Below are 26860 nucleotides of genomic sequence, written 5' to 3'. Positions count from 1 at the left end.
GACGTTACAGGAGAGAATGTTGAGTACAGTCATCTCATAAATACAAACAAGTTAAGCCATACTGGATGTTTGATACTGTACTTTGCTATTTTGCTCAGACTTGGTCTTTGTACCATTTGATGAGTAATTGGTATTTTCAGATGTGTAACAGTTTCACTGTCTCTGCAGATATTAACGAATGCCAGCAGCAATCAGTCTGTACGAATGGACGCTGCAGGAACACAGAAGGATCCTTCAGATGTATCTGTAGCCAAGGCTACTCATTATCATCTACTGGAGATCAGTGTGAAGGTAAGCTTAGGGACTGAAGCTACTAATTTTTTTCAATAAGATCTCGAGTATTTCAGCTGTAGGCATGAAGTCTTTTAAGAATGGAGTAGAAATATATGTTGCCTCTCTTTCTTTCTCTACGCTGCTAACCATTCATTGCCACCAACACAGCCACATATTTAATGGATTCTTAGAAATAGTCCCCGTCATCTTTCCACATACAAAAAAATCAGGACATGTGTTTCCAACAGTAAGATTGGAAGACCAGTTGACATTATTACCGAAAACAAGTCAGCCTTTCCAAACCTTGTTGTCTAAGCTCTGACACAGAGGCTCTGTATTACAAAAGCTTCTGCCAGCATATGCTATTCTCATGGGGGCCTTCTAGTTAAAACTTCTTCTCCAGCTGCTTTTGGGAACCTGCAGCCAGCCACCACAATCACACATGTGCACTGGCAAGAGAAAGTATTTAGCAGATGACAAGTTCCAGCAGGATCTACTGGAGCTCACAGCTTGCACTGTCTCAAAAGGCAGTCTGCATACTGAGCTTGCAAAAACAAAAGTAAGAAGTGAAAGATGTGCAATATATGTAGCAAGAAATGCTGTGTTATAGAAGAAAAACCCACTCTCTTATCTCTCAAGTAAAACAGTTTAATTGTCCAGTAATTGGAAAGCTGATACTTTTTTCTAACGAAGCATTTTAAAGCTACTGCCTTTTATCTGTTGTTTGCTATCTGATGTGGTACATCTGATGCATTACTCATGGTCACCTTAAGAATGTAAGATCACTTACTAGCGAGATCCAGGAAGGATTCTACTTCAATTTCTTGCTTATCTCACACTAGCAAGGAGAAGTAGCTCTCACTTAAGGTCTCATTGTACATGTGGCATTAGTTCACAAAAGCTTTTCAGTCTCTGGTGTGCTTTCTGTAACTGCTGATACCTTGCAAGATACAGCTTCTTGCTGCTGTTCTACTGAGTAGTGTTCTGCTGCTAGGTTATCCTCTACACAGCTCTTGGAAGGCAGTCCTCACCTTCTCCCTCACAGCACTAGGCCAGGAATCCTCTTCAAATGATGCAGGCAGAGGAGCAGTTCCCCCTGGGCCAACCAAATGCTGTTTTCTCAAGACAAATTTGTAACAGACTTTATCAAAAGTGATTATACTGGATTGTCCACATTCAATGAGTCACAGCATCTCTTGAAGTTCTCATCAACCAAGAATAAGGGTATCTTATAAAATCTCCGCAGTCCACTGATACTCTTTGGTCCTGAGCTATTTGGAGAATATGTTCATAGAAGAACTTACCACAATCTTCTCATTATTCGTGCTGAGTAGCAGCATCTCTTGCATCAGCTTCAAGAAATGTGGGCTGATGATGCAATGCCCTAGAAATTTGTATCAAAGAATTTTGCTCTCATCTGGCTTCAAGATCTTCATGAAGTGCAGCAGATGTAGAGATACTCTGTCAAGAATCAAAGAAAAATGTGGTGTAATGGATCACAGGTCCTTCCTGCCTCCCAAAGACAGAACAGATAATATGGTATCATTCCTGACAACTACTCATCCAACTTGCTCTGAGTAGACTTCAGATGAGATTTCAAACTTCTCTTCAGACTGCTTTGGTGCATTTCATACAGCCCAAGAAGTCATGGTAGCTGTTGCATCTCTCCATTACCTGGCCTGTCAGGATAGGTTCATACTTTATCTTCAGCTCTTTCTTGATCCTACTCAAAGGCAGTTTTCAAGACAAAATTGTTTCAGACACTTTCAAGGCAAAAGAAGAGGGATTGAATCAAATTAGGAAGAAGGATAGAACTATTCCTTTAACCCAGGATCTTTGTCTCATTTAAAGGTCTGCAACCAAATTTACAGCTTCTCCATCCAGTGACAAAGTGGTTAATTTCTGTAGCCACAGTTTGTTCGCTGAAGACTTCTGTAAATATTGCAAGGCCTGCACAAAATAATTAATCTATTCAGGTGGAAGAAGTTCTTCTGTGCTTTCATTATATCACTTCAAAATTTTCTGATGTACAGGATATTATAGACTGCTTTTTGCACCTTGGAAACTAAAGACAAAATCACCTGAAGAGGACATCCAGTGTTTCTCCACAAAATGGCCTCTGATTTTTGGATTAGCCTATTTACCTGAATGTTTTCTAACACTTCAAAGAAAAAGCAGGAAAGGGATGACAAAAACTGTCAGCATAGCACAGTGCAATTGTCTGGAAAGAACAAAGTGGTTCAAAGTTTGTTCAGTTTCTCAAAGAGCCAGATATGGGCATTTGTCACATAAGAGGATACCCAAAAAACGGATGATGATGTAAAACAAATGTGATTAGGAAACCACTTGCAAGAAATGTGTCTGTTTAATTAGGTTTTCTTCTGGTGCAGACATTTTCTTCAAGTTGTTGCATGCAGGAAACAGTTTGCAGGTTTGATCATTATAACTTCTGCAACTTCTAGGGGCATTGCAGATTCAGCAGAATTAGGCTGTGCTCATTTTCAGCTGTGCTTTTTGCATCTCCCTGGCTGAAGTTTTTGTCTGGAAGCCCTTGTGCAGTGTTTTACTTGTTTAAGAATAAAAGTTATTTGCAAATAACTTGTATACATCAATGTATACGAGTATACATGCAGTCTTTCAGATACACACCCACATGCATGTCTATCTTCTGCCTTAGCCTGTCATTCAGCATCTTGTTCTTGAGATGAATTGACATTGAGACTTTCTGCTCATTGTTGCCCTGAATAAGGGGGAACAGGAAGTGTGAGGGCACCTGTGTGAGTCCTTGTTTTAACCAACAGGGAGTGGGAATATGCGCCGGCAGGACTTACGTGCAGACTGTACATCTCAAAGAACCTGGGTTACTGGAAGAAAGTTTGAAGTATAAGTCTCCAGTGTTCTCCTAAAGCTTTCAGGGATTTTTCTATCCAGAATGTTCAAGACATGCATATGTAAATGGTGGTAAAAAGCATTGAATGTTTCAAGCATGAGTCACTGACTACTATTTTTCTGGGAATTCTCATGCAGCAGTCATAGGGTCTATGAAGAGTTGCATCAGAGAAAGGGAGGTTTGAATCCTATATGGAAAATAATGCATTTTGACTGAATTTGGCAAAAGACACCTTCTTGTTGTGAGACTTGGCATTAACTTAGCACAAGGGAGTCATTAATTTTTCTCATGCTCTAGTCAAAATTAATTGCTTTTTAAATAAGCCACAATTTATTTCGCAGTTTAAAATGGTTATAAAACATGTGGTTATCTAAAGGTCACAACTTTGTCAACATTAAGTGCAATTTTATCTTCAATAACATTCATTTGTGAAAGAAAGCTATCCCTATTTTTTACTTTTATTAAATAGATTAAATCCCAAGGAGAATTACATAGTATGGGGCTTTCCAAAGATAAATGTAGAAATCAGGTCATGTCTTCTTTTTAATTACAGCTGTTATTAATTCGTGAGTACAGGAAAAAGTTACAATTCTAATCAGCTAAAATCCATACTTACAAAATCAAAATAATCAAAGGTACCGGGAAGAGTCTTTGATGACTGTTTTTCAAAGGAAGCTAACTACATTATCAAAGCAATACACTGGGTTCATTATTAGGTAGGGCTCTATGGAGACTGAGGGAAGTTGCTTATGAGACAATTTTTTTATTCGAATCTCACTTTCTGTTTGCTTTTGAAACTTAGAGGCACAAGTACCAAATGCCTTGTGATCTTTAGCTGTAACGAAACCAAAACTGTATAATATCATGGGAATGTCGGCACTTTCTGACTTAATCCTGTACCCACAGTAGCTGTACTCTATTTCCTCCACTGGGCTGCCTTGAAGCCCTTCGAAAGACAACGGGAAGAAAAGACTTCCCATGGAGCATTGTCTATGCCAGTGTCCTGGTCTTGAAATAATTGATTACCTTGTGTGTAGTTTGTATCCTGGAACTTCCCCTGCTGTGTGTCAGCCGTTTATCCCATAGATATCAAGACACTAGGGCAGGGTGTACAGGCCTGAGGCTTGATCCTGAACTTGGTGTATAGGCAGCTGGGAAACAAGATCCTGTGTGCCTGGACTCTGGAGCTGGGTTTGTGGCTGGGGTGCAGCACAGTGCGGAAGCTGCCATTCAGCTTCATGACCCAGCTGCTAAAAGCCTGTGAAATGGTTGTATTGCATCTCATGAACTGCATAAAAAGCCGCCTGTCAAGAAGAAAATTGAGGGATGGGACCACCATACTATTTGAGATGATTTATTACTCAAATAGCCAGATAAAATATCAGTCTTGAAAGCGTGAGATTTAGAGAGTAGCAACAATTCAGCCATAGCTCAAGGTAATCATGGGTTTCTTCTTCACACAGCAGTATGTAACATTTTGGTCCAACAGCCAGTTGACTTATTTGTACTTAATAACCTCTCACCTTTGCTTAATTTTGCTGCACTGCATTTGTATCTTGGCCAATAAGCTGACAGCTCACATACTCATACACACACTTCCAGTATAGCTTCTAGATCCCTAGCCTACTCTATAAGTCACATTATTACAGCCCAAACCTCACACTATTTTACCTAATAAAATTTCTTACTTACTCAAGACATATTCTTACTTATAACTATAGGAACATAAGTTTTTAATTTTTCTACTTAATGTTTGTTTACCTTTATCATTGCATTAACCCAAGCTCTTTCCAAGGCTGCAGATTGAACCCTTCAGCATCTGTGGAATTTTCCATTTTTCCACTTCCCACAGCCACCCATTAGCACAGCAGTGCCCACAGTGTGGTCCCTGTCCTAGGAGCCTCCTGCCCTCATGGCTGTTGTGTGAGCGGTCTCCCCAGGCACATCCTGTCTGGTGTGACACACCAGCTATGCTTGGTCTCGCCCGCTCTCAGGGGGGATGCCTGAGTCAGGTCACTTCCAGCTCAGGGATTTCTGTGTGGTGGTTTAAACATGTCCAAAGATGACTATTTTGAATTTGCATTAGTAGGTAATTTTTGTGCAGCTGCTTGGATTTCTTTTTAACTGCATTACTGTTATGATGTGCTTTTGTAGAGATGCAGATGGCACATGAGTCACATTTGCTAGGAATAAATCACATGCAAACTCAAATTTCAAAGCCTTCTAGAAATATGAGAAGTTTGATGACAGGATGAAAGGAGAATAACTAAGAGTCCTAAAGCTTGATTTCCATGTATGCGCACAGTTGCTTCAAGTTATGTTGAAACTATTAGAAGTTTCATCAGTTTTGACATCATCTAATCATTTGGTTGCCTTTTTATTTCAGATGTTGATGAATGCCTTCAAGACAGCAATGTTTGCCTAAGAGGAAGCTGCATAAATACTGAAGGGTCTTACAAATGCACTTGTCCACATGGTTTCCAGCAGATAGCGAATAGGGGATGTCAAGGTATGAAATGGGTGTAAAAAATACCTAGATCATTATTATTTGCAAGTGTAACTTCTGACAGTCACAGATCATGCTAAGGAAGAGAAACTAATTTATCATTTGTAGTACTTTCTTACTCTCCTTACTTTCTATCCTCATTCATTCTATTCTCTCCGTAAATATATGCTGAGAAATTATTTCAAGATATTATTTCACTTCATAACCTGAAAGAGAAGAGAGACACAGCACTGCTTTTTTCCCCAATCCTGAAAACATTTATTTTGACAGAATATTCTATGTGTTGTGAGTCAGAGATGTAACAAGAGCAGCATTGTTAACATCAAGTCACATTAGATATCACCTCTATAAAATGTTTGCAGTACTTTTGTGGAGGAGGGGTGGGGAGGAAGGGAACGTGTTAACTGAGACTGAGTCAGCATTGCCAAACCCAGGAAAACACTTCCCAGGTTTTAGTTCTGAACAGTCCTATCATTACATTGGCACAGCACCCAGGCATGCCTCATCACTTTTGCCCACCTTTTATGTGAGACAGAAACCACGGTATTAGAGCTAGAAAGTGATAACATGTTCATGTTCTAAATGGCTGAAGGACCAGAGCACTGGGCTTTGCTTTGGCTGCTCTCTTACGCACAGTTTAGACTTGAGCTGAGAAACAGGATTCCAGCTCATCCACATTGAAGATCTTGTGCAACAAACACTAAATTCCCTGTGAAAGTTCTGAGTATTCTATGTGACTGCTTTCTAGTTCCAAATATGGTGCATTCAGCATACAGAAGTGCTGTATTAGACCATGCTTAAGCAGATAAAAGAGAATTGACCACAAGCTAAAATCAATGGCAGCTTTGATACCCCTCTGTTCTCTTCACTTTGCCATCTAAAGTAGTAGATACATGCCTCATATTTTAAATTGATAAATGTAACAAAACTTAAAGCACTTATGAGCCAAACAAGGGACAGACAGTGCAGACAGAGAGCTATTGAATTAAACTAGCAAATTTATCACAGAGTGCAGTGTCTGTGAGTGGAATCTGGACTAGACTAGAAGTTAGGGATATGCACTTTGGTAAGGAGAAGGTTGAAAAGACTCCAAAACACAAGAAATTTCAGTTTGCTCTTTCAGAGGTATTGATACTCAATTTCCCTAACACTGGTAATTTTGTTTTACTGTCTTTTAATACATCATTCTACCTTGTGTAATCAGCTGGTTTGTTTTTCAGTATTTTTCTGGTAGTTTTAAGACAGGTAAATCTTGAGTACAGATTGAGAAGGTACAATACTGTCCTTGTCATTGCTGGTCTCCCACCATTCCCAACTTTCAGAGGGCTTCAGGAAGTAGTTGATGGTTTGCATTTGCTATGGATTCAGAGAAAGCTTTATTCATGTAGATGTTGTGCGGCACTGTTCAGCACAGTGCACTGACTTTTCCTTAGGCACCTCAAGCAGATACAACTTCCCCAAGCTGCCTGCCTCTTTTCTTTCCTCTTATGACCATGATTTCAGGACATGATAGGAAGGTTTACACACAGGCTAGAATCAGTTTGCAGCTAGAGAAAATTCTATCATGGATGTCATGGTCTTGAGATAATGATATTGAAATCATAATTTCTCTAGTATATCAAAATTTCTGGCTACTTTGATACATTCTGGATGGCTGTAAGCAACAAAAGGTACAGTTAAGAATGAGAAATTCTAGGGTTTGGATAAGGGATGAATAAGCCTCATGGGTAAGTTTTATTTGTAAATTTGTGTTTGATCTCAGCATGGTATACTGAATGCTTCTTAATAGTTTTTGATAAAGCAAATACAAAAGTACAATTACGACATGAATGGTAATTGGTATGAAAGTGGTAGCATCTTAATGAAAGAATGAAGTTCTGAGGGTAGATTTGGTTGCTAACATGAGACATCAATCCAAAGGAAATACTTGTTTTTCAGATTCACAGGTATGAAAAATGCTTTCGAAGCTTATTATAGAACCCAAAGAAAGAGAGATGATGATAAGCTCTTGCGTAGCCGCCTTTTGGGATCATTCCCACTCCCCATCAGCAAAAAAGAGCATTTGGTTTTAGTTATATAAAATCTGCCTTCTGGGGAAGATGCAGCTCCAAACCTGCTAGTAGCATGTGGAGTCAGATGCCCAAGTTGACCAGGGTGCAGCCATCAAAAAGCAGTGCAATGGAGCTGAGAATTCCTGTAACACAGAAGAAATGTTGGCTAGGATGGCACTTATGCTGATATCCGACAAGTCACTCTCTGCTCATCCTCATCACTGAGTGACATAGCAAGAGTATGATGCAGCAGAACATAATGACATCTATACAGAGTTTAAGAATGATCCTAGGAGATTTGGTTACTCTGGAAGATGAGCCATTCACACAGCTATTTTACATAGCCAGTGGAAATGGAAGCTGCTTTTAAGATTAATTTAATTTAGGCTTAATATTAAGGCTGTGATTTGCAAAGATCATCTCTGTGCTTTCAGATATCAATGAATGTGAGAGATCTGACCTCTGTTCGCCGCATGGAGAGTGTCTAAACACGGATGGCTCCTACCAGTGCATATGTGAGCGGGGCTTTTCTGTGTCTGCAGATGGCCAAACATGCGAAGGTGAGACAAGTTATAATAATCCATTCCAATTGATTTGCTGTTTTTAGGAGGGTGAGAAAAGTAGTCAGTCAGTCACTGCTAACTCTAAAATCTGCCACTGAAGGCCCCTTTGTTCTTTTTTTCATAAATAAATGATTTGCAAAGTATGTTTGGAACTCAGGGTTCTGATAAATTTCTGTGGGTAAGACACACATGAATATTTAAGATAATCTAATTTGAAACTTAAGTGCATTATCAGCAGTTCTGAGCTACCTGAATGTTGTCATTGGTGTGTGGAAGATAACAGAACCATGCTAGTGTCACACTGAAAACTCAGCTTCTGAGCTTGCTGACATAGTTTTCTAAGACTTTCCCAGGACAGTAACTGTAAACATAGATATGTGTACATTCCTTCTATTACATGTCTTGTGATGGACATCTCTCATGGCCAGTGCAGTGGGAAAGTGTTATCCTGACCATCCAATCCCTGGCCGTGGTCAGAAGCCTATAAATCCTGGGAGGAAAAATAAACTCTCTCTTCCTTTCATCACACCTCGAGCTGTGTCCGTGTGATCTATTCAGCACCAGCGGTAACATGCTTGTCCAAACCTTTATTTAAAATATACAAATTAAGCAACAGAACAGTAACTCCAGTGAGAAGTTGCAGAGAAATCCAGTAGTTCTATTGTAGAACTTCAGGCATTTTGAAATGGCAGAAACAAAGTAAATAGCAGTAATTAGATCTTTATAGAAGCATCAGCAAGGAGCCTGGAATTTAGGGTACCTAGGTTTTTTTATGTTGCTATCTCATGAGAATATATCCTGTTGCTAATGGTATACACACATTTGCCAGTGATGCTGCTCTCCTGCACTGAATTTAAGACAGGACACTTGTGCTTAGTGATACCAAGAAGGTCTGTGGCTTTGTGAAGTCAGTGATGCTGATAAAAAATGAACAATCTAGTTCTTAATTAGATTAAGAATGGCTATTGTTACAGTTGAGAGGAGTGTTTGAGACAATAAGGCTTGTGGGAAAAGTTCAGAAGGGGAAAAAATTGAATGGTAGTATTTCAGCAGGATGCATATCGAGGAGAGGCACTGAGCAGATGATAGCTCAGTGTTAGAACCAATGGGGAGTAGATCTTAAGCACCCAAGAAGTAAGCAACTGTTCTCTCTCCCAATCCCAGTAAATCCATATGTGATTGGTTTTCACAGGCCAATTCTTCTCATAGTTCGCTTAGGGATAGTGAAAACATTTTTTCTTTGGTGGATGAGGTACACTGAATCTTGTGTCTGACTGATGCATCTCTCTGCTTATAGCAGAGAAAAACAAGCATTACAGCTTTATTACTGAAGCTGGCATATAATCTGCCATATATTTAGTAATGTGATCTCTCATTAAATGAAATATAGTGCTAGCAGGAACACTGTTATGCTTATGTCAGGGAGTAAGTGCTGTATAATTAGATACAGCATAACATCAAACACACCATTTGTATTTTAATTATTATTGATAATTATAAAAAGTTATAGAGTGTTTTTTAGTGCTTTTTTTCATCTCTAAACATTTACTTCATTTTGTAATCATGGCATAAGTAGAAAGAAATATTTTCTTACTGCCAAGACAAAAGCCTGGTCAAGTAGGCTAGAGAGAACAAATCTGAGGAACTCCACTGATTCATGGAGGTATTTTATGATTTGAAGTAATGGGGGATAATTCCAAACCATGTTTATGGACTCTTTCATCAGAACCTATAGATTTCATCCACTGTTCAGGAAGGATATGGCCATGTATCTTCAAGTGCTCTGCAAGAAAAAAGTAGTAGCAGGTGTTTTGCCTCACTGTTGAGCATAGCTATAAAAGAGAAAAAAAAAAGTGGCTAGAGAAGAATACAGCCTTCTTTTTGTAGAAGCCAAACACTCCATTTGAAAATGAAGCTAGGAGAACGCTTATTAACCTTGTGAAATCAAACTCCCAGAAACTAAAAAAAGCACAACTGAAAAGGAACACAACTTGAAAAAAAAAAATCCAAAGTCATTGGCATCTACTGTTAAGAGATGTACCAGAACCAATGAGCGCCTCTGCCCCTCTGACATTTAATAAAATAGCACAGTTTCCAGGGAAAGGTTACTATCATATATGATGAAGTAATACAAAGTTAATCTCCATTAGAATAAAAAAGCCAAACTTTTACTAAATAGAAAAAGATGAAGTCACAAGATCTTGTTTCCAGGACTGTGACTAGTTTTGGAACTTTTTAATGAAGAATAAAACAAGTACAAAACCAGTTGATCATGCTTCACAAGTAATTGGTGTTGTGTATGGAATACAGATCAGACTTTATATTCAGCACTTGGAAAAGTATTTTAATAACTTGGCAAAGCACGGGTACTTCTAGTCTCTGAAACAGCAGCACTCCTTTTCCACCACAATTAGTTTCTCCATTCTGTCATTTTAATAAAAACAACTCTAGAGTTTTGAAAAAACTCATTTTAAGGGAGCACTGATGGCATCAGTGTCAATATTTGTAGTGGTGTCAGCTTTGCGCTAAAAGGCAATACGAAACAAAAGGCATGTGTGACATTCCAGGTACTGTGAAAGCATGTGGCTTCCAGCCTCAGGAGCTACTGTTCTTTACACTAAGTGCCTCTGTGAATTTAATTCTCATTAAGTGAGTGAGAATAACTGTTTATACCATCAGAGAAAGAACCTGAGAAAATTTTCCTGGATTCACACACCTCTCTGTACCTGGAGAGCAGATTTTCCGTATCTCCGGTCTTTTTTGGTATGAGTTTGACTTGGGTTTTTTTTTGAAGTTTGAAACAACGACAGCATAAAACATTTAAGAACCTCATGTGGTTTAGTTCTAGTATGGAGTTTTGGTGGCCATTGGCCAAAGTAAACTGAACAGCTGTGAAGACTGTGTCTTCTTCCAAGGTGTAGACAAACTTTTGTTGCAGCAGTGACATTCCACTGCAGCCTTGGCCCCAGGCTCAGCACTTTGACTGCACTGGGCTCTCTGAACCGGCGCAGCTCAAGATGCTCCTTAGTTCCTTGCTGAGCTTTCTGGGGTTCATGTAAAGATGGTGTTTTACCCAGCTGGCTGTTAGTCAAATATGTTGGCAAAATCTCAAGTTAGAGATTCTCTGATGCTTAAGTCAATACCCTGCCTCAAGCACCTCTCCTGTCTCCATGTCCTATCCCATATGTCTCTCAGTGGCTTCTCATTGCTGCAACAGGCAGTCCAAAAACACTTACACATCCCACCAGAGCTCTCCGACCTCTTCATCTTCCTTTTCACGTATGCATGTTATGAGTAGCACCGGAAGTTTCAGAATCAGAGCTCTTCTTCTCTAATCACTTTACACACCTGTCTTAGGAATCAGTTCCTCTTCCAGATATATCGCTACATAAGTAGATTTCAGTGAGATTTAAGTATCATGCCTGAGGTTGCCTTCAGCTAGTTCAGGTTGTCAGAAAACAGAAGCACAGTGTTGAACTGCACAAAAGTGTGTGTGAGTGCACACTTCTTGCCTTTTGATTAAAGCAGGCAGCACTGATTCATGGATTCTAAAATTGGTTGTAATTACAGAGAGCTGCTTTAGTCACTCTTTAGACACAGGATATATTAGTTTCATATTTAGTTTTTTCCCCTGACTTTGTTTCCATGTAGCAAGAGAATTGCCGATTACAAGCCTCACTCTTTATGGGGTGATTAAAGAAACAAATGTCCTTTCCGGCCATAAAAAAGAGTCCTTTGAGTGAACTGTCTAGACGAGGAAAAATATTTGGTGCTTGGACCTTCTCTGTAATATCCCATGCACTGAATGATGTTCAGACTGTACTTTTTAGAAAAAAAAACCCTGTCTTCTGTGGCTGTATTATATACTGAATTAGACACTTACTACAATCACAAGTTTTCTTTTTGCGGCTTTTTAGTCAATGACCTTGTTTTACTTGTGAAGAGCCAGCTGCATGAACCATCCCTCTGTTTCCTTTAACATTTAGGTTTTAAGTAAAAGGAGTTCTGTAATTTGGGTAATTCTAAAATCTCCAGTTATAGTTTCTTCCATGTAGGTTTTTAACAGTTACTGTTGTGTGGCTCAGGAACTTTTTGTTATTTAACCATAGTTGTTCTCTGAAGACACACTGATACTATATTGTCTGCTGTCTGAAATTCCCAGCTGTCAAACCACCATTGTATACTCATTTTGAATTCCTTTTCTTAACAGAGCTTTCTGATTAAGAGACAGTGTATTCAGATTTTTTCACTAGGTATGTGAAATTCTGCTGATCACATGAGACTCTTAATATCAGATATATTATGCAGTGACAGTGCACAGCAGTAAGAAGGAGGGACCAGAAAAAACACAGCAGTAAAAAAATGTTATTGTCTTCCTCCCAGTAACTCCATATGCATCTTCTTATCATTCTGTCACTGTGGGGACATGGAAAAGGTATAAAAGGTAGTTCTTGACTTTTCACCTCTGACAGTCTTTAACAAAGATAAGTTATTTATTTGCATTGCTGAATTAATTCTACTAGGAAGGGTTTGTGGTAGGTTTCAGTAAGTTCAAGATCCAGAAACATCCAAATTTTTGTATTCAATTCCCTGAGAATAAGCATACAGGCTATTTTATTCTTTGCCAAATACAATAGCCCTTTCTAAAATAAACTCCTTGAATATTTTTCCTTTGTTTAATAAATCAAGATGTAAAGACCATTAAAATCTTTACTACAAAACTTACAAACCAAATACATTTATCTACGAGTACTTTTTTTATAATCATCAATTATACTCATATATGTGTCCTAGATTTTGGTATATTTCGTACATACAGTTTTTGCATGCATTTCTTATGTAGGCTGAAGTTTGTTAACCAATGGATCAGTTCAGTAGGAGAAGTGAGTTTTCCATCACTTAAACATCCTAACATGAAATTACATGCCTTTCTGAGGAAAAAGTTAAAATTTCACAGTCCGTTCCATTGGTACAGAAATTACCAGAGACAAGTTTTTTAATCTTTTTAAGAGGTTCTGGATAGACTCTTCTGGCCTTAAATGTATACATATGATTCTGTTCAGACCCCACCACAGCACACAGGAAAAACTGGTTTTCAAGATCCCAAAAACACCACTCCCTGAGGCATGCAAAGTTTGTGTGGATGAATTTGAGCACTTGGGTTGCAAGAGGGCAGCACAAGAGGTCACAGGTGTGGATGGTAATAACATGCTGCTCAAATTTTAATAGCTTGGGGAGGCTATTAACCACATGGTTCAAAGACCAAGAGGTACCTTTTAGCTGAGTGTAAAACACAGTTTAAAAGTTAAATAGTCTTTGCTTGGTGAGTACTGTCAGGATAAGAATGCACTGCATCATTGCTGACTTCTGTAGATTTTTGTTTGACACAGCTGTGAAGAGCTGGAGGAGCAGGCAGGACTACATTTTGAGCCCTACTCTGTCCTTGCAGAGAAACACCAGGTGCTGCTCACCTGCTTGGAGAAGCCTTCTCTTGTGGCACTGCAGGATTCAGTCCCCACTGTTCTTCAGTTCAGGGAGTGCCAAAGGCCTCCATTGGGGGTAGAATGATGGTAGGCTCCATCACATGAAGGGCTACCAAAATGTGCAGAATTAATGATAGTAACAAGCACTCAGATAAACATTTTATCCTCCATTTAAAATGCAATTATCCCTAGACTTAAGGACTTTACAGGCACAGAAGGCTCAGTCCACAGATATTTACCACTTACACTATGAAATTGTGATCTGTGGTGAGAGCTATAATGAGATCTGTAAATACAGTAATACAGTGGATGTAGCTATACCCTTGAACACTTTTTGTAGGCACAGTGAGTTCAGTTTCACTCGTGTTGTTGACTCTATAATACTACAACTGGTACAATCTCTAGGTCAGTCAGAGAAACTGTTTCAACTATGCCTTAGTCTGTGGTATGTAACATCATGCTGTAGGTTAGCAAGTTTGGTGAAACAGATGGGTGGAGGCAGTTGACCATTGCTGACATACTTGCTGCAAAGCTAACACTGAAACAATTTCTTAAATTGTCCACGCGCTTATATTAATTGTGTCTTGTCCTCGTGTTCCTTCCCAGTGTGTTGAGACATAGCTGCATCTGTTTGCAAAGTGGCCCATCTGTGGGTTTTCTGCACTCTTGGTGAATGTCTGCCTTTGGCTGTCACACAGCCTGTCTGATGTTAAAATTCTTCCTTGCAGATGTGGATGAGTGTGTGAACGGCACGGTGTGCGGCAGTCACGGGTTCTGTGAAAACATGGATGGCTCCTACCGCTGCCTCTGTTACCAAGGGTACCAGGACACACAGGATGGGCAAGGGTGTACAGGTGAGTTCGTAGGTGCCAGTAGTCACTGCTGCGAAGTTCAAGGAAGAAAAACCAGCATTCCAGCAAAGCGCATTTCACTTTTTTGTTTTCTGTCATTTTTATTAAAGTTATGCCACTTACTAGCAAAATAGTAATTGAGCTCTTCTTTACTCACTGAACTTTGTGCCAGATGGAAACTTTATGAAAACCTGTTATTAGGACAAACAGAAGCAAACAGCAAATAAGCTGAGCCACTTACTTTATTTCTTTTAAAAACCCCAAGAAGTCTCACTGTTTCTGCATGTCAGGACCATTCACAAATACAATAGCATGAATTTAATATTTTAGTGCTTATTTAAGTGCTACATCTGTTTAGTTTCACAGCTGGGTAACGAGGACCCTGCTGTACCCCCTGCAGGAAATAACATCTGGACTGTGGCACAGCCAGGCTGAATTAGATGGCACCTCCCTAGGCATATGGTGTTTAAACAGATTTTAACATTAGCTTCCAGCTCCAGGAAAGACACCTAGCACCGTGAAATGATGTGGGATTTTTGTAGATGTGTAAATACTGCACATTTCTTTTGTGACTAATAGGTTTCCAGATCTGTTGTTAATAGTGCTGGCTGGAGAACCATTTGAGGCAGCACAAGTTTGTAATATAAAATTAATACCAGATTGAGGAAAGGTATTCATTAAGCAATTCTTCAAGCCAGACCCAGGATGAAACACATTTACTGGTAACAGAGACCTAAATGGAATACCAAACAGAGAGGAGGATTTAGAAGTTTTACAGAGTGTTTGTATGCATTTTCTAATATATTAAATAGTTTTGTTACAAAATTCTGTATGCCATTTGACACTTACTTTGCTGCATACCAAGTTGTATTTTGTCATACAGTGATTTTTCATGGATGAAAACAAAGCTGAGAAAGTAAAAAAATAAAAGGGGAAAGGGAGAGGATGGTGTGAAACTAAATTTAATTTTGAGTTCCCACTGAAGTAATTCTGAACCACTAAACAATGCTTTTTTTTCCTTGTATAACACGATATCACGTAAAATACTCTTACAAATTTTGAAGCCACTTATCAGCCAAAACAATTCAAGGAAAAAGTAAGTCTCTAGTTCCTGACCAAGCAGTGTTCCCCAAAGATGGTTTATTCATTATGACAAGAGTCCAGTAAAAAGATAAAGAAAAATCTGAATACATTTTTTAAATGTAAGCAAACTTTAAGTTAAAATTCATATTTACATAAAAACACAGAAGTCAACATTTATTCAGATAACTAAATTTTGATAGGCAAGGGGTAAAAAGGATGAAACATTGCTAAACAAGTTTTATGTTAGACCACAGTTATAGGAATTTTTGAATTGTGATAAAGAAATTACTATTTCTGATACTAATCAGCATAATTTCTGTCTACTGAGATCCTCTCATTAGAAGTTGATTTTCAAATGTCAACATTAACAACTAAAAAGAAAGTAAAGCTAAGTGATCCTGGTAGTATTTGATAATCCTTGTTTAAACAACAGACAACAATTCTTTTGGTCAAAAAAGCATTTCAGGATTGGCTAGTTAGCAGGTGTATGGAATCCAAGTTAAAAATATGTGGAATTTTTTGGAGAGAGGAATTTTGCGGTGTTCAGCAGGGGTCCCTGGGTGACCTGGGCACAATTTCTGTGGATCCCAGAGCAGCCTGTGAGTCCATGCAGTGGACATATATAGACATACAGTGGCACTGGGGCTGGGGAATTTTCTTTTTAGTGGTTGTTTACAAGCAAATTGGTATTTGGAGAGGAAAATGAATTCTCTTTTTTGTAGTGCAGTCTGAATCTCACCAAAACCCGTTCATTTTGCTCCTTGAGTTTAGTGAAAGTTTGATAATAAAGCTAAGAAAACAAATTACTCTGAGTCTTAAATCCCAGTAGGAGAATACACAGAAAAGCAAGTATTTAACAATGAGAAACACCAAAAAACCTGTGTTCTGGTCTACAGTCAGCACCTAATCAGCACTAATGGTTTATAAACTGTACTGTGACTTTCAGGGGTCTTTATTTCATAGGACTTACTACTTGTTTATGAATCCACTTAGGTATTAGTGAGTTTTTAATCCTTCTCCAGGGATCACATCTGTAATCTGGCAGACAATATTGGCACAGGTACAGCAGATAAAAGAACAGTCAGTAGTAGGTCTCAATTGATTCATGTTTCGGATTTCTTCCCCAGATGTGAATGAATGTGAAATGTTAAGTGGAGTATGTGGTGAAGCCCTCTGTGAAAATGTTGATGGTTCTTTCCTGTGTCTGTGCTCTGATGAAAACCAGGAGTATGATCCAATGACCGGACAGTGTCGCTTCCGTACCTCACCAGGTAAAACTCAGTGGATTTTTGCATGCTTGGCATGATTTCAACTGCACACGGAACCATTGGAAAGGCAGAGCTGGTTGAAATATTGGTGTTGCTTTAACTACAGCAGAAAAATGTAAAGTTTTGTCAGTGTCTTGGAAGTGTGTGCACGAGAGGAGGTTTTTCTAGGAAGGAATATGTTATCAGTGAACCATTAGTAGTGAAAATATAGCAGAAGCACCTTCTAAATGTTATTCATCAACAGACTTGGCAGTAATATTGAGCAATTACTGCAGGTAAGAGTAAACGGTCTCATTGGCTAGATTGTAAAAATGAAATCTGATATGGAGTCAAGTCTATGACCTGAGTGTTTTTGGGTTTTGTCCAAACTTTTAAAAACACCCACTAGTATGCTTGGACAATGTTTAAGGGAGCATATTATTAAAACCAGAAGTTGTATTTAGTTGTTGTGGTTTCACCCCAGATGGCAACCAAGCCCCAAGCAGCCACTCACTCACTCCCCTAGAAAGCTCATGGGTTGACGTAAAGACAGATGAATAGGGAAATCAAAAGCCACAAACAAAAGCAAAGCAAGTCAAGGAATGAATTGACTGTTTCCCATGGGTAGGTGTTCTGCCATCTCCAGGAGAGCAGGACCCTATCACACGTAACAGTGACTTGGGAAGACAAAAGCCATCATGCCAAACATCCCCCTCTTCCTTCTTCTTCTCCTCATTTTATGTACTGAGCATGATGTCATTCAGTCTGGAATATCCTTTTGGTCAGTTTGTGTCACCTGTCCTGGCTGTGTCTCCTCCCAGCCTCCTCACCAGTGCGGCAGAACAGAAAGCAGAAAAGGCTTTGGCTCTGTGTAAGTTCTGCTCAGCAATAATAAAAACATCTCAATATTAATCAGCCCTGGGTTGTTCATCACAAATCCAAAATACAACCCCATACCAGCCACTGTGAAGAACTCTATACCAGCCAAAATCAGCACAATAGTGATAGCTTGTTAGCATTATCTAGAATTAATATAAGTCCTAAGAGAAGGCTGTTGAGAAGGCAAAAACCCAAACCACTAAATTGTTGTCAATCTACCTCAGTCTCTCTTGAAGTGTCCTTGCCTGGTTTACTCCTGTTTTTCCTACTAGTCCATTGTACTGGATTTTTTGAGCTTTCTTATAAAGTGTTTTGGGTGTTGAAAATACTACTGGAAATGCACTAATTGAAAATTAGTTTAGAACTCTTAAAAGCTGCCTTCACATTTCTAAACTGATCCAGTTTGGAGAAAGGAACAAACCCACAGTAACAATGAACAGAGTACAAGAAATGACAGGATTTACTTGCACAGTGTTTTTTCCCCTCCAAAATGCAAATCTTGGTATTTTTTCCTTGCTTTCTTACACTGCAGGTCTAGCTTCTGGAAAGCCTGAGAGGAATTGGGTTTTTTTGTTTACTTTACAGCTTCCAGGCTGTGGCTATTTTCTCCTATCACTCATGATCTTTCAGACTTGTAAAGAGGGTTAAAATATCCATGACCTAATTGTCACAAATATTTAGATCATTGAATGTAGCACTCAGCAGCACTCAAGAAGTTGCCTGTGAAATATCATTAACAGCTGATTGACAAACATTTTGGGCCTGTGAAGAGGTAGTACTCAGGGGAATTCAGCTAGCTGATGAAGCAAAACCAGAACTAAAAAATCAGCAGAGGGCCTGAGTCATGTAAAAAGAACTCACATCCAAGGGACATTTGAGGACATACCCTAACATTACTGTGGGGAGGAAGGGGATGAAGAACACAGTGTGACAGATTGTGCTGTCAACAGATGGATACTCTACTGGCTGTACTAACTCCATTATGCTGTCAGCAGTGAGCACAGCTTTGCTGTAACTGCTCTTCCTTCCCCTCCAGGCTTCATCAGGCCCTAACAAAACACATGCTTCGCCTTTGTCTCTTCTCTGATAAGGTCATCAAGGTCTCTCATAGGAAACCACAAGGAGCTAGTGAGAAGTACTTTACATCATACGGTCTTGGACTAGAATAAGACAAAATGGCAGGATTTGGAACAGAGATCTTTACTTCTAAAGTAAAAGGAGAAAAGACTGTTGTTAGTTCTCCTTACAAACTATTCTTGCTGCAAAGAATGCTAGAATAGCCACGCATCCTCTCTGTCTTTGACAAGCCACATACTCAAGTCAGGCGTGGTGCTTCCAGAGCTCCCATGATCCATGTGGATATCATCTGTTAGCATTAGTTTGCACCATGCTTATGAAAGGCAGAACTTAAGAGGCAGAAAGGAAGAACTTAATCTGTGTTATCCTCTTGCAGATATCTGTAGTTCAGCCTAGTTCACCCAGCTCTTGCTTATTTCTCATTCTGTATTTTTGTGCATAAAGAAGTGTTTGTCCACCTTGTATGAAGTGCAATTAGGTGACATTTGTTCAAATGTTACTTTAATTTTGAACTTTTCTTCCATGGTCTTCTTCCAAAGGCTGTTAGATTTGTGGAGTGCTGTGTGTTCACACTTTTCTTGACTCACCCTTAGGGCTCTCAAGATTTCCTTTTATTTAGATTCCACTTGCTGGAAATGTGTCTGCTGTTAGCTGTGCCTTGAAACAATCCTCCCAGTGTATGTATCAGGAATTTAAACCCCTACTGTTACCAAAAAAAACCAAAAAAGTGCAAAAAGTTGTGCAAGGCTCGATTGTCTTATTCCCTTCTTCTCTGCCCTGCCATTCACAAAATGTAGGAAATGTTTCAGAAATAAGAAAAGATAAAGGAGGAAAGAACTTCATTCTGTAGGAGATGAAAATCTGCTGTTCTATACATCTTTGTACCTAAAAGAGAAAAAATGCATGCTTTGGGTTGAAGTCTTCTCATTTATTCTTATAACAAACTATATAAGGCTATTTGTGCTTCATTTCTAGCATGTGCCAAGGTCAATGCATTTAGAGTAATAATCGATAATAGTAATAAATAATAAGTTTGAATACAATAGTGATTTTCACTATTGCACGTTGTAAGTATGCATTTGAACCACTAATATAGACTAATATACTACTAACGACTAATATACTACTAACAGGTCTCATAAGATGGAATCCAGAAGATATAATGGACAGTGAATATTTGGGGATCATAACAACTATGATTTGGGGTGGCATGCCTAAACTTGAAATGTTTCAATATCAGTGCTTGCAAAGACACATCATTGGCGTAAGGGAAACCTGGTGGGATGAAACTATGCCTGGAGGGCCACATTGGATGTTTACAGGCTTTTCAGGCAAGGCAGGTGAGGCTGGGGGCAAGGAAGTGGCTGGAATGTATGGAGCTTAATGGAGCATACCATTTGGCAATTGTATGGTTTAACGTCTCCCCATGAGGATTAAGGGACAAAAAAATAACATGGATGTCATCGTGGGAGTCTACTACAAACCACCTAGCCAGGATAATGACACTGATGAATTGTTATTTGAGGAGCTAATGGAAAGCTCCAGACAACTTCCCTTGTCCTTTGGGGACACTTCAACTTGCCAGATGTTCACTAGGGACAACAAACAGCTGGCACAAACACATCCAGAAGATTACTAAAACATGAATTCTAACTTCATGGTACAGGTATTAAGGGAGACAACTAGGAAATATATCGTTTTTGATTTGTTGCTTTAATTAACCAGGAGGGTCTCATGACTGAAGTGGTGATTGATGCCTGTCTTGGACATGAGACCATGAAGCAGTCCAGCTTAAAAACTGGTGACAAGAGGAAACTGCCAACTTCAACTCTGAAGATATGAAGATAGCAGACTTGTGGCTTCTCAGGGAGCTAGTTAGCTAGAAAGAAAGAGAAAATTCTCTTGAAGGTGTTGTGGTGTCACACTGTGTTAGGAACAGCAAAAGTGATGACACAGACTCTAGCTTTAGTTGCAAAGAGAGCACTTTTTATTCTTCCAGATCTTCTTTTATGGACAGATCCAAGAAGGTCTGAAAAGATAAAACTTTTGTGGATCATCAAACCAACATGTCACCATCATTGGACAGTTGGGAACAGCACCCCTCGACCATTTCTTGCAAGAAAACAAGGAGACAAACAATATCCGCAAAGGTTGTTTTCCTTCTCTAAGGCCTGTTTGGATTCCTCCTTATGATTTCCTAGGCCAGAGTGAGAAAGTTGTGTACTTGACTTTCCCACAGGCTCAAGGTAGTGCCTGAAGCCTAAAAATCTCTTACTTGACCACTGTCAGTTCCCATAGTTGTGGTCCATTCAGTGCTGGTTACTTTTGAAGTGCCACTGCCTAGGAGCACAGGAGCAGGCAATTCCAAAACATGGAAAGTCAAGAAGGCGAGGCAGAAGACCAGCTGAGCAGGGATCTTCTTTTGGAGCTAAGGCAAAAAAAGTAGTGTCCAGTGAAAGGAAGGTCAGTTAACATGAGAAGAATACGGAGATGCTGCTCACCACTGTTGCGAGAAAATTTGTGTGGCCAAAGTGCAGTTGGAGTTGAAGCTGACTATTACTGTGGGGGAAGATAAAAAGGAAGGGGGTTTAAATACATAAATAGAGAAAGGCAGTGCAGAAATTACATGGGCCCCTTACAGGATGAGGATCTTGCACACAGGGACGTGACAAGGTAGAGACATTTGATGCATTCTTTGCCTCTGTCTTCAACAACGATGACAAACTAAGGGGGTCCTATTGATCTGAGCTGGAGGACCATGCCTGTGAAAATGATAAACTCACAACTGACCCTAAACTTGTGCAGGATCTGCTGCTCCAACTGGATCCCTGTAAGTCTCTGGGACCTAATGGGTTTAAACCAAGAATACTCAAAGGGCCTCTCATGACATTGTGAGGTCTCTCTCAATCATTTTTGAGCTGACTGCAATCTGGGGAGGTCCCACCTGACTGGAAGATGGCAAACATTGTCCTGATTTTCAAAAAGGGAAAGAAGGAGGGCCCTGCCAACCACAGGTCTGGAGAATATTATTCTGAGTTATTAAAAAAACACCTGAAAAACAACATGGTAATTGGTCACAGCCAGCATCTCTTCATTAGGGGAAACCTAGCTGATCAAGGGAAGCCTTGAAGTTAATGTTATCTTTTTTATCTCAGTAAAGCTTTTGATACTGTCTCTCACAGGATCCTTCTGGACAAAATGTCCAGCACACTGCTGGATGAACACATCATGGGATGGGTGAGCAGCTGGCTCACAGGTCAGACACAAAGGGTTACAGTGAATGAGGTGACATCGCACTGGGGACCTGTCACTAGGGGTGTTCCACAGGGCTCCATTCTCAGCCCTGTGCTCTTCAAAATCTTCAGAAATTACTTGGACACAGGACTGGAAGGGATACAGGGCAAGTTCACAGATGATGCAAAACTGGGAGGAGCTGCTGAGTCCATCAAGGGCAGGGAGACCCTGCAGAGAGACCAACAAATCAGAGGCAATCTCCAACCGTATGAAGTTCAGCAAGGGAAAGTGCCGGATTCTGCACCTGGGACAGCTAACCCTGGATGTACGGACAGGCTGGGGAATGAAATGCTGGAAGGCAGTGTCACAGAAAGGGATCTGGGGGTCCTGGTCACTGGCAAGTTGAACATGAGCCAGCAGTGCCCTGGCAGCCAGGGGGGACAACCCTGTCCGGGGGGGCATCAGGCACAGCATGGCCATGGAGATCTCCAGGAAGGTACCTGGGCCTACTTAGGTGTCTACAGATGTTGCTTTCTCCTGGCTACATGAAACATAACCAGTTATTTATTGCAATAACAGTAATTGATGTGATTTATAAGTCAAAATCGTGGTTTTGGTGTCCAAAACTGTAAGTCTCTTCTAGGCTGATTAATATTGAAAAAAAATCAATCCCCCTTGCAATCTAACTAACCAGCAGCACAAAAAATTTGAGGCTGACAAGTAGTACTTCATAAATTTGATCCAAAAGGCTACAAATTTGGTGCATGAGTACAGATTCTGAATTTCCTAAACATTATGGGCTTTCTTATTGTTCAGTGAATTTCAGTTGTCTGTGGACAAAGTCTTAGCTGTAAGTTTTATGTGTGCATCACTTGCACTAATCCCTGAATTGTATATATGCATGTATATGTATATGCACTGCACGTGCATGTGTTAGGTGTTGTAGTTGGCCACATGTGGAGTCAGTTGAGAAATCTAAACAATACATTTTTACTGTATTCTTAAAAATTGGATTCCGAAAGTGAGAATTCTTACTTGAATTGTTTTCTCAAAGTCCTCTGAGCTTTTAGAAATCATGAAGTTATAATGACTATTTTTCATTTTTGCAACAAGTTTTCTCATTGCATTTGTAAATGTTGGTACACAGTTGCAGTATTTAAGATCCCATAAGTTTGATGTGTTGTTTTTTTCAGATCACACTTGTTAACAGAACACTATTTAGGCAAATATTCCAGTGTATGCTGAAGTCTAAGGATATGCTATTATCCAGTGAATCCTATATTACTGATGCATGTTTTTGCATGAAACATGCTAAGCATATTGTTGGATCAAGGTTATGCTAAGGTATATAAATCTATTTCTAAGAAATACTTCAGAATCCAATCCAGCAGCAACTATACAGAATTTCTCTCATAGACTGTTAATAGAACAGTTACATCAAAAAAGTGGTAAAATTATTTTCCTTTACCAGCACACCTTACATAGGGAGATATTTTACATTTTCTAACAGAAAAAAACAGAAACAATGATACAAAAAATAAATTCTGTCATATTTTGTCAACATAACTAATGAAATCACTTTCAAAAACAACTTGTTTACTAAATGGTTAAAAATCTATGACAGAGAAATGATAAGCTTGTAGATGTAGACTGGTCTTGGCTTAAAAAAAAAGAAAAAGGTTTTGTGTCTCATTTGCTTTCCAAACATTCATGATGCCTTCTTGACTAACCCTCACTTACAGCTGTGTAAACAACAGCCACTTATCTGCTGAACAGATAATGAGAGGAGAAACCAACACATTGTATGTAAAATGGGAATAAACAAGGACATGATGAGACTATCTCCCCTTCCTCCTGGGGCAGCTTCTGGTGTTCTTTCTCTGATAAACAGTGTGAAAACAGCCATGTTTTCTCTTCTGATGAAGATTTGGCTTTGATTCATTTGGACAGATGGCAAATGGCCAAGGAAAATATTTAAATTGGTGACTGAAGCACTGCTCTCTCACCTTGGAATGGCAGATTTAGTTCAGATGCATTTCTGTGACATGGTAGTCTTAATATAGTTCCTATTGGATAGCAACTGATACCACAAAACCACCTCAATTGATGAAATTCAACACATTATAGAAAATTGTGATTGTCAGATGAGGGTTGAGCACAGGCTAAACTAACAAAGCTGAAATAAGCAGCCAGCTGGGTGTATCCTTTAATGTACAATTTAGTTATATTGGCAAAACTGCAAAGCCTTGCAGGTGGCAACGTTATACTAAATTTGAATGGAGGTGTCTGCCAGCCCCTCAGGCTCCCAATATTGAAGTCACTTTTCTGAGGAAAACAGAAATAAATCCAGTTGTCTGTGTCTAATGAGAAACCAAAAGAACTATTGCACATGATCATACTATTGAAGTATAATAATAGGCAATCCACGATGACATTTTTAAATCTGCTTTTCTCCAAATGGATCTAATATTTGCATGCCTGGTAAAGTTGCCTTGCTCCATCTGCTTTGGGGAATGTGGATGGGCAGTGATAATACAATTGAAGTAGCAAGAGCTGGGGTTTATTTAATTCCTTCAGCATTTGTTGGACATCACTATCTTCAAGCTACCATCTCACAAACACTTTCTAAGTGGGATCTTAAAGCCCACTCCAGAGTTGCTTGCTTCTTGTTTCAAAGGTGATTCACTTTTCTCCCCAAGTTCCAGACAAAGCTCTTTGTTCAGGCAGGCTGGGAATCTTCCCTCCTGTCCCATCTTTTGGCACATAGGGATGGCCTGCTCCTGCACCTTTATGATTTTCTTCCTAAAGTACTTCCAGCACTCCTGGACTTTTGCCCTTCAGGGCTGCTGCCTTAGGGAATCTCTCAGCCAGTCTCCTGATGAGGTGGAAGTCTGCCCTCTGGAAGTCCAAGGTGAGAGAACTGCTGGCACACTTCCTTAATTCCGAAGAATCACAATCACTATCATTTCCTTATTGCTTTTCCTAAGACAGCCTCTGACCATCACATCACCCACCAGTCCTTCTCTGTTCACAAACAGCAGGTCCTGTGGGGCACCTCCCCTGGCTGGCTTCCTCACCAGATATGTCAGGAAGTTCTCTTCCACGCACTCCAGGAATCCCCTAAGCTGCTTCCTCTCTGCTGTGCTGTATTTCTAGCAGACATCTGGCATGCTGAAGTCTGCCACAGCAGTAAGGGCTAGGGTTCACAAGACTGCTTATAGAACAGATCCCAACTGCTTATAGAATGTTTCTTCTGCCTCTCCATCCTGGCTGGGTGGTCTACCACAGACTCCCACCAGGGTACCTGCCTTGTTGGCCTTTTCCCTGATTCTTACCCATAAACACTTGACCCTATTGTCATCATTGTTCAACTCCCTAACACACAGGGCTGGCTACCTCTCTTTTCTTGCCTATCCCTTCTCAAGAGTTTAGAACAGCTCATTGCAGTGCTCCAGTTGTCATCCCACAGTGTCTCTGGTAGCAACTCTATTACACTTTTCCTGCTGCACCATGAAACCAACATTTGTTGCAGTAGCATCTTGAAGTGCACTGTCACTCTATAAAATAGAGGTTCTGATTCCTGCCTCAATAGCTGTGTTTCTGAGAAATGTCTCATTCTTGACTTATTGTGCAAGAGCCTGGGTGGAAATAAAATCTCAAAGAGTGAAAAATCAGCCAACATGCAGTAATTTTAATTGGTTTTTTGTTAGTTAAACATTTGTTAAGTACTAAGCATAAAGAATTTCCCTAGATAAAAAGAAAATGAGGTAGTAATTTCAAGACTCAAGATTTATCTGTCTCAAATTCCTGAATAAAGTTTTGGGTTTGATTAATAAATATGAGCATATATACTTTTAGAACTTGGTTACTTTACTGATGGCCTGTGAAAAGTTTTTCATATCGATCAAGTGTGAATAACAATTTTATGTGGTAGTTCCCACTTCTGAGCCCTTGATGATAATTTTTGTGAAGTGAAATGTTAGGTGGGCCGAGTTCTGCAAACACAGAAGCTTTAAATAGGTATTTCTTTTCAAAATCACTTCTTGGTGTACATTAGGAGTGCCTTGCTTTTGAAAGGTCTTTGACTCTTACACTAATAGGGTATTTATTTGACCTGTGGGACAGACTATTTTGCCTCCAGTCCATATAAATATTGTGAGAGGACCCACTCAGTGCTTAGGGCAATAAATCTGCCTTCTTGGCTGGATTCCTATTGTAAAGTAAAACACAGAGTAAGTTAACTTGACATGTGTATTATATTCCTCTGCTTACCATGGAGTCAGTAAGATTCTTTTGCAAAAATCATAAAGGGCATTGTATTCAAATGTGGAGCATGCTTTTTTTCCCAGTGAAATGAAAAGGGGCTGTAAATGCTCATTCTTTTGAAAATTGAGTCTTTTCAGTTCATGTCTTAGCTCCTTTATCTGAAAAAATGAGATTTGCTTACCTCTGTGAAGAGCTTTTGGATTCATATATGAAGAGCATCATGTCAGTAGTTGGGTATAGCCATTAGTAGCAGAACATGAGAGCAGGTATTTCATGCATTGCTTGAAAATGATAGAAATGCAAATTGGAGGAATCCTTTTATGGTCAAGTTGGAGAACAGGTCTGAAAAAGCCAAAGGAAAGTAATCGACTTCCATCATTTTTTCTAACATCAAAAAGTTAAACCAAAATTTGTACTCAATTTCTTCTCTGCTCTTTTGACGTCCTGGAAAAAGTGA

General features: G+C 39.5%; 1 protein-coding gene across 3 annotated transcripts in view; it reads left to right on the top strand.

Annotated features, from left to right (window-relative positions):
- The window catches only part of LTBP1 (latent transforming growth factor beta binding protein 1), a 184877-nt gene that overhangs the window by 134596 nt on the left and 23421 nt on the right, over positions 1-26860 (top strand). For all 3 annotated transcript variants that reach the window (XM_058836171.1, XM_058836173.1, XM_058836172.1), the window contains 5 exons: positions 169-291; positions 5550-5672; positions 8155-8280; positions 14495-14620; positions 16828-16971. In XM_058836171.1, coding sequence (XP_058692154.1) covers positions 169-291; positions 5550-5672; positions 8155-8280; positions 14495-14620; positions 16828-16971 — 642 coding nt within the window. The remainder of the gene's footprint in view (positions 1-168; positions 292-5549; positions 5673-8154; positions 8281-14494; positions 14621-16827; positions 16972-26860) is intronic.

The sequence above is a fragment of the Poecile atricapillus genome, chromosome 3 (assembly GCF_030490865.1).
Source record: "Poecile atricapillus isolate bPoeAtr1 chromosome 3, bPoeAtr1.hap1, whole genome shotgun sequence".
Lineage (NCBI taxonomy): Eukaryota > Metazoa > Chordata > Aves > Passeriformes > Paridae > Poecile > Poecile atricapillus.
This window is presented reverse-complemented; position numbering and strand designations above follow the sequence as displayed.